At 40.3% G+C, this 8,919-nt stretch overlaps 1 protein-coding gene across 1 annotated transcript; it reads left to right on the top strand.

Moving 5' to 3' along the window:
- The first annotated feature begins 1,456 nt into the window (after positions 1-1,456).
- slc6a16a (solute carrier family 6 member 16a) lies at positions 1,457-8,864 on the top strand. The gene is made up of 12 exons (XM_087809222.1): positions 1,457-1,821; positions 3,919-4,144; positions 4,332-4,489; positions 5,064-5,190; positions 5,255-5,430; positions 5,499-5,609; positions 5,735-5,976; positions 6,532-6,712; positions 7,197-7,398; positions 7,473-7,632; positions 7,753-7,915; positions 8,071-8,864. Exons 1-12 carry the CDS (start codon positions 1,819-1,821, stop codon positions 8,392-8,394), a joined length of 2,073 nt encoding a protein of 690 aa, XP_087665348.1. The 5' UTR covers positions 1,457-1,818; the 3' UTR covers positions 8,395-8,864.
- Positions 8,865-8,919: the final 55 nt, after the last annotated feature.

Here is an 8,919-nt window from a genome sequence, read left to right as displayed (position 1 = left end):
TCAAAAACAGTATTATCAGAGGATTAACTCAAAACAAAACTATATAGAGCATATACTAGAACAGGCCTGTGGGCTACTGTAACAAATGACACCTCACTGCACAACTTAATTTGAGTTGAACATGCTGGACACCTGCTGGACACACTACTGACTTCAATAAAAATGAAAAACATGTTGATGAATTGAGCCCTTATTGATAAAGCACAAAGTACGCTACTACTGCAGCCCCCATTTGTTTCTTAAGTAATACAATTGAGAGAACCTCTGAGGGGAGACCGCCTCACCCAGCCGACATCTTCTGTGACAGATGAATAAGGCATCAGAGCATCCTTCCTCAGTGTTCAGCAGCACCCCCAGGTACACCAACTGCTAAATTGGAGTCAGAGCGCTCTTGCTGAGGTTCACCATGAACCCCAGGGTGGCAATGTGGTTCAACACCTTGTGTGTGTGAGTGTGACTCTCTGACCTGGCCAGGATAAACCAGCCGTCCAGATAGGTAAATTCTAATTGACCCCAGTGCTGCCTCTACACACTTTGTGTAGGTCCTGGGCACCAGGGAGTTGCCGAACGGGAGTCCTGTGTATTGAAACACTTAATCCTCTAGGGTAAAACGCAGGTACTTATGATGTCTCTTGACTATAGGGACTTGAAAGTACGCATCGGTCAGGTCGATTTATGTCATCCAGTCTCCTGGACTTACACCTGTCAGCAGTTGTTCGACCGTCAACATTCGAAACGGGCGGGCAGCTATGAACTTTTTCAAGTAGCTTACGGCCGGTGACGAAAGGGCATCACTTGAGCCGGTTCTCCATCTCTTGAACTAACAGTCCACTACTGGAGTAAAGCTATCCGACGCTTCCGCGATCAAAGCCAAACCATCCAACGCCAAAGTTAGAGTGCGCGTAATGCCAGAGCATTATGGCAGCACTGAATCTGCTTAAAAGAAACGTCGAGAGATCACAACTCGAACAATTAAAATAGATCAAAAGCTAATAGTTTAATCAGGTTTTATGCAAATTCAAACTTTCTTTTATCGTTTTAACTCAGTACTAACTAAATGTAGAATATAGGGAAATCTATTGTTAAAAATCTAAATTAAATTTTCATTCAAATGATTATTTTTCAATATTGATTTGTCAAAATACACACCTTGATATCATAGATGAAACATTGTTCTAATATAAATTTCTGCAATATTTTATATTAATTTACAGTAAACCTATCTTCCCTCAAACCAAACACTAATGCTCACTAGAATCTCCACTTTCTGCACTTCTTAGTATCACAGAAACTGACGGAGAGCGAAGAGATGTGGAGGAATGTGGAGGAGAACTTCCCACTGTGGTCATTCGCTGGAACTTAGCAGCAGTGGAGTTAACAACACTCAGCTGCAGCTTCAGCGCCTCTACAAACTTTTACTTCATGTGCTTAACGTTATACTTCTGGGCGTGTATTACCATTACTATCTTAGAAGATTCGCAGCTGAGTAAAGCATTTTTAAAAGAGAGCTAAAAAAAAATTAAAAAAAATCCACGAGCGAGGGTATATTTTGGTGATGGGCAGCCCCTTCTCTTAGGGCTCAGCCCCCAGAGTTCTCATTGGCTCTTGTACTCCTGGTCCACTAACTTGACCTTTTCTTAGCTGCCGAAGATCATACTGTCCCAACACAAGATCCAACACGTGTCGGTCAAACCGACTCAACAAGTCAAACGTCGGCGAATCTTTTTCTGCAGTTTTAAGACGTGTCCGAATCCGAAGGATAAAGAAACAACAACTGGAACCAGAAATCCCCCTCATTCGCTCCAGCAGCCTGTCAGCATGGTACGTTCAAGTCAACATCCTGCAGAGACCCTTTTCCGTGTTTGTTTTTAACCTTTAAATGGATTACTTATCAGATATTTCTGTCATTTCAAGTTGGTCAAGGTGTTAGCTGTTTCGCTTTATGTATATATTAATGATCCCAAGGCTGATTTGAACTTTTTTTTTTTTTAAACATTTTATTTATTTGTAATCTATTAGTCTAGTATTACATAATAGGGGGAAATTAAGAATACGTTGTGGTGATTCGGTGATATAAGTATGTCAATCTTTTTTTTAGATCTTTTTTTTCTACAGAAAAAGATGAATAAAATGAGCTCCATCATGTATGTGTTCTGCAAGAAATTACATGTTTTACAAACTTAACATGAATCGAAAGAGATGATTTAACTCTGCAAGAAATACTGTCTTATCTTTTTCTCACCCATGGTGTGTGTGTGCACTAAGATAGCTTTTGTTTCTGCGCACATCTGGAAGATAACATGCCTTAAACTGCTCCTCTTCAACCTTGTAGGTGTTTATCATATATTCACCAAAACAATTGATGGCAAGATGTCATTTCATTATATTTTTAACCCACATATGTTTGTTTTTAGGATATTATGATTTATAATAAATGTTAGACATTTCATGTCAATTATATTTTGTTAGCCTGCTATTTTCTATTGTTCACAAGTGCAACAAAGTTTCTGTGTTTATCATGGACACCATATTTCAAGGTGTCTTAAATGGTTTTCGGGTCTGCAGAGATGCTTTCCTCTAACATGCGGGAGTATTTCAAAAGTTTGCAGTGTCTTGAATGTGAGTGAAATGTTATTTAAGTTAAATAATCATAACTTTATTATTCTAATAAGTGAAGGAGAACCTGTTTGCCAGCTGCACCCAGAGATGGACCTGAACTGAGAAATTAAGGGCAGAAAAATGTTCACAATTAAACCTCAGTTCTAACCAAATGTATTTTTCTCCTCAATCTCACCTGTACCTGGGATACTATGTTTACTCCAAAGACCCCCCCTCGTCCCCACATTTGCCCTCTTAGGACTTATCTAATGAGAACATATACTTTGAAGATTTACATTCCTGAACACTGGCCCAACTGCTGTGGATACACAGAAATACCTTCCTGGGTGACCCAGTGTTACGTTGTGCTCGTACTTTTCCATTCTCACCAGCTGCAGCAGCACTTTCACATGATCCACCAAGGTCATGAATGTTTGGCACTTTAACCAACACAAGCATGTTCTCAAACACGCACTCGGTTAACGCCATACCTGAGGATCAGATGATAAACTTCCAACAACATCCTCAAATCATACATGGTCAAGGTGACTTTATATATGTATATATACTACGTGTCTTAAATCTGTAAATATATATTCATCTAACTAATAATAACAGTAACTAATGCAAATGACTATCAGTTAGTCACAAAAGTGTTTTTATAATTGTAATATTGAAATATTTATGTTTCCCCCTGACCTTGGATGTTTGCTCTCGTTTAGTTCTATGTGTTGCATGACTCGAGCACATGTGTGCTACCATGCTGTTTTCACATGAAGGCTGCTGGGTTTAAGAACACATGTGATACTCTCACAACGGAAAACAGAGCTGACCCCCATGTAGTCTTTAAATAATCTCATTTACTATTTCACATGTTCAAGCTGTGTCCAAAAGAAGCCGTTATAGTCTAATGTTTCCATATGAAACAAAGTGTTTTTTTACTAAATCATCTCAAGCTGAAATGGTCAAAGTTTTGCCGTCGTCAGCAAACTACCCAACAGCCTTAAAAAAGGTTATTTAGTGCCATGTATACTTATATTCTAAATAAATGTCTTCCGTGTATTCCTTCAAATTAAACAGAAAATGTAATGCAGTGTCTTTATATACTTGCATATTTACAGTATGCCATAGTTCTTTCAATTATTTTCGCATTTATATTTAGAATCTCTAGAGAAAAAATGATATGAAACGAAAAACATTTTAAGATTTTATATATATATAACGTCAAATAAACGAAAAATACATTTCCAAGGTTTTGCAGGGTGTAGGACTATGTGCTTTTGGCTTGATTTTCTTCTTTTGGCCTTCTTCTTCTTCCAGACAGATAAGCCTCCACTGGACAGCAGTGAGGACCAAGCCTGGCTGGGTGAAGCCCAGTCGGAATCACAGCTCTCAGTTCTAAATAGTGGATTGGGAAATGAGACTGGTGATGAAGACAGACCAGCCTGGGATTCCAAAATCCAGTATGTGCTTGCTCAAGTGGGCTTCAGTGTCGGCCTGGGGAACGTGTGGAGGTTTCCATACCTGTGCCACCAAAATGGCGGAGGTGTGTGACAAGTTACACAGTTGTATTCCCATCTGAAGTAGTCATGTTATTAATATTAGCTGCTGCTAGGCTATTGCACAATACGCACTAGATTATTTCAGCTGCTCCAGCTGAAAGGAAAGTTTGTTTTATGCCCTTAGAGTTTCATATGAAAGAGTAGTTTCCTAACATTTCTTTTTGTATTCAGGCGCTTTCATGCTGCTGTACGTGTTCCTCTTGCTGGTCGTGGGTGTCCCTCTCTTCTTCATGGAGCTGGCCGCTGGTCAGAGCATTCGTCAGGGGAGCATCGGCGTGTGGAAGCACATCTCCCCAAAATTGTCAGGGATCGGCTTCTCCAGCTGCCTGGTGGGGATAATGAATCACTTTTCTTGACTGGTTCAGAGTTCGTCGTCAGACGCCACTTGATATCCACTCACACCTGTCAACAAAACCAACACTCTAGTTACACAGCATGTGACTGCTGTTTTGCACTTTTTTTTCGTCTTCACTTTAAATTTCCACGTGCCTCCAGCTTTAGAACGCCCAAGTGCTACTCTGAACTTTAACCATGTGTGTTTAAAGCAGATCACAATGACATCCTAACACGCTGTAATGTGAGAGGGGCAGCACGCCGTCATGCTGTTTGAATGTTGCATAACAGAGTTCTCTCTCTCGCATACATGGCCAGCTCACCATGAACAAGAACTCCCAGTGTACGTTCCAAAAAGAGTTCCTGGAAATTTCCTCAAAGGAAAATCCAACTGATTTAAAGCTGAATAAACATTTTTAGATGCAGTGTTTCTAAGACAATCCGACACGCACACAGTTTTTTCTCATATCACCACATCAGATTCACCTAAAAGTTTAACCGTTTCAGCTTCCCATCTTTCTTGACTTCTGTTCATCAAATAGTCTCTTCATTTTCTCACTCTTCACACAGGTTTGCTTCTACGTGGCTCTGTACTACAACGTCATCATCGCCTGGAGCTTGTTCTACATGGGAAACTCTTTCCAGTATCCTCTGCCATGGAACCAGTGTCCTGTTGATGTGGCCACGAATGAAACTGGTACATGTGTGTTGAACACGATCTCAATAGGTGGTTTCTTCATGAAACTTCTGTGTCCTCGCAGTGAGAGAATGCGCCAAAAGCTCTGCAACATCCTACTTCTGGTTCCGGAAAGCGCTAAATATCACAAACTCTATAGACGACTCCGGAGAAATGAACCTCATCATGACGGGCTGCTTGTGTGCCGCGTGGGCCATTGTGGCGCTGGCCATGATCAAAGGCATCAAGTCTTCAGCCAGGGTCCGTCTCTAAAAGTTGAATCTCTGTCGTTGCTCGTCCTTCATACGCTATTCTGTTTCTGTTCACAGGTGATGTACTTTTCCTCAGTGTTCCCATATGTGGTCCTCTTTATCTTCCTCATCAGAGGACTGACACTGGACGGTGCCATTGATGGAATAACGTATATGTTCTACCCAAGAGTACGTTTAGTTTTTCTTGACAGCATAATTGTAACTTCTATTCACATTAACTTTAACATTAAAAAATCAAATAGTTCATGCTTTTAAGCACTTCTAAAAACGTTCTTTCTTTTTTTTTTGCTCAGCTGGAAATCTTAGGTAACGTGCAGGTTTGGCGTCAAGCTGCCACACAGGTGTTTTTTGCTCTGGGACTGGGCTACGGCTCGGTCATCGCATATTCCTCTTACAACCCAGTCCACAACAACTGCCACCGGGACGCGCTACTGGTCTCCGGGATCAACTTCATGACATCTGTTCTAGCAACACTGGTGGTGTTCGTCATCCTCGGTTTCCGGGCCAAGAACATCGCCCTGCGCTGTGTGGCTGAGTATCTATCTTGTCCAATCCATTAATACATTGATATGTTTCATCATATATAGTTCATTTTATTAGATAAATACATGGATAGATTGACTGACTGACTTTATTAATCCCTCTGGAATTCTCCTTCGGGAAATTTGGTTTCCAGTTTGATACAGCAACTTTTATAAAAACAAGAACAAAGTGCAAACAAAAGAACAAATTCAAACTCAAACTGCCCCAGACTCAGAATTAAACAGCCTAATAGCACGAGGAATGAATGAGTCCCTTAATCTATTAGTGTTGCATCATGGGAGCAGCATTCGTGCTACTCTCATCTGCTTCTCTTCTCACTGATGACAGTGATCAGAGGATGAGAGGGGCCAGTAGTGTCCCCTGAGGTGCTCCTGTACTACACACCACAGTTAGCCCATTAACAAGCTGTAAAACGACTAGAAATAAATTAGAAGATAAAAAGGGTACCTGCTTTGTTGTATTAATGTTGTATTTATACCATTGTGATGTTGTAAATGCATGTAGTTTCTGAGTGTTTTTTTGACGTTTCTTTTTTTTTCTCTTGCAGGAATCTGGAAGTGCTCAACCTCGTGTCCACTCAGAGCAGTGATCAGCACTGGTGGCCGTGGTTCAACATGTCCGACCCCAGTTCTGTGTCAGTTCCTGAATACAGAGAGTGGTACGGTCACTACGGCTCCATGGTCGGTGCAAACATCACCGACTGCAGTTTAGAAAATGAGATGAACAAGGTCAGTGAAATTTAGACTATTGTTGGTGTTAAAATAAACAGAATCGTTTATAGTTTCTATTGTTAATATTTTTGTTTACTATACGTCTATAGTCTCATAACTTTATTCATACAAACGCACTATCGGTTAAGGTAGTCCTGAGTACGCTAGGTTTGGCAACAATACTGAGAATGTTGAGGTCCTTGTGTTCCCAGGACCCTTTAAGAATCTACTCTGTGCTATAAAATATGTGAAGGACACCTAGACAAAAACACATGTGATCTATATACTGAGGCTCCTGCGGCAGTGGACACAAGCTGTGAAGTCTCATGTTAAGTTCCTTCCTCCGTTTGTTTTATCAAAGACACAATACTCTAAAAAACACAAAACAATTCATCACATAGTTAGCCTCCTATTGAAAAAAAAAAAGTTCTCTTTTAAATAAAGCTCAGTTTATGATCATTCCTGAGCACCACAGAAGTGTTTTTCCTTCTCATTCTTTCAGGGTGTGGAGGGCACTGGTCTCGCTTTCATCGCGTTCACTGAGGTGATGGCGCTTTTCCCTGGCAGCCCCTTCTGGTCCACTCTGTTCTTCCTCATGCTGCTAAACCTGGGCCTCAGCACCATGTTTGGAACCATGCAGGGAATCCTCACACCTCTCATGGACAACTTCAGCGTTCTCGGCCGACACAGAACAATACTCACTGGTACACACAACCCTTGTTTGTCTTCATGTCCTTAGATCCCCATTAATTTACACTTTGACACCATTTCCTTTCAGTGTCCAGTTGTGCCTTAGGGTTCTTGATCGGGCTTCTTTTCACCCAGCGCTCGGGTAACTACTTTGTGACCATGTTTGACGACTACTCTGCAACACTGCCTCTGATCATTGTGGTGATTTTTGAGACCCTTGCTGTATCTTGGGTTTACGGAACCGATCGGTAAGAGGCTTCTTTGAAAAGCAATTTCTTGTTGTTCACTATTTTCATCATCACCAGCTTCAACTTATAAGTTCTCGCGAAATGAAATGCATTATTATACTTTTTTTTTTTATTCTACAGCTTCCTCGATGATATTGAGGACATGTTGAAATGGCGCCCTCCAGTGTTGTACAAATATCTTTGGAAGTACGTCTGTCCGCTGGCCATGATTGGACTTCTGGCAGCCAGCTTTTTACGGATTGTCTTTAAAAGCCCCACATACACATCGTGGAATCAAATTACTGTAAGAAAACTCCACACATTCATCTACATCATATATAAAACACAAAAACCTCAACATTATAGGAAAAGTGGCAAAAACTATTTACACAACCTGCATATTAAAGAATACACCCTCAATGTTTTAAACTTAATTTTTCTAAACTGTATTTATTTCAGGCATCTGAGAAGACACTAGAATACCCGGGTTGGGCTTTGGCCATGATTGTCCTGCTCATCATCTTCGCCACCCTGCCTGTGCCTATTGGCTATATTCATTCTATGCTGAAAAGGAACCCATCAGGTGATGAGGGAACGGATCAACAAATCCACAGAGAACTATACACAAAATGCAACTCCACTGAACTATTGGACTCCAACTCCCAACAAGTGAACTCTGAGGAAGATGTGGGTCACCCGAGGACAATCTTCCTGCCAATGGCAAATGAAAATTATAGGCTCCTTTCTCAACTAGAGGAAGATGAACAAGATACCAGAGTGTAAAATTTGGACCTGATGTGTGTGAAATGTTGGTTGTGAAGACCGCCAAATGTGACGGGAAGAGAAATGAACAAAGCCTGTGTATCTTGTACTTGGCATCTGACTCAACAGTCTGGATTGTTGTGAAGCCAAATTTATTTTTACCAAAGAAGAACGACTATTAGCAGCCTATTTTTTTTAATTTTATTTGGTTTTAAACCAAATGCTTAGTTTATCATTTTACCCTCATATAAAACACATTTTTTAAAGCTGCTAATGTTTGTAGTGAATGTATATAAAGTGTTAAAAACTATCTTCTTTTTTTTTAGTGTGCTCAATGACGTTTTTTAAACTTCTGAATATGAAAAATTAGATGTTGACAAATAGAGGCATGTCTGCAGTATTTTTTGGAACTACATAAAATGTGAAATTTCTTTACCGAGGAAAAAAAAGTGTGTGAATGTACAATATCTATAAAAATCTTTATCAGTTTACCTCAAAAGTGAATGGTTTTTTATTAGATGAGCCCACATTATGTACTGTGTGGCA

The sequence above is a fragment of the Callionymus lyra genome, chromosome 15 (genome assembly GCF_982586985.1).
Source record: "Callionymus lyra chromosome 15, fCalLyr1.hap1.1, whole genome shotgun sequence".
NCBI lineage: Eukaryota > Metazoa > Chordata > Actinopteri > Syngnathiformes > Callionymidae > Callionymus > Callionymus lyra.
Note: the sequence above shows the minus strand (reverse complement) of the source record. Positions and strands in the feature narration are given on the sequence as shown.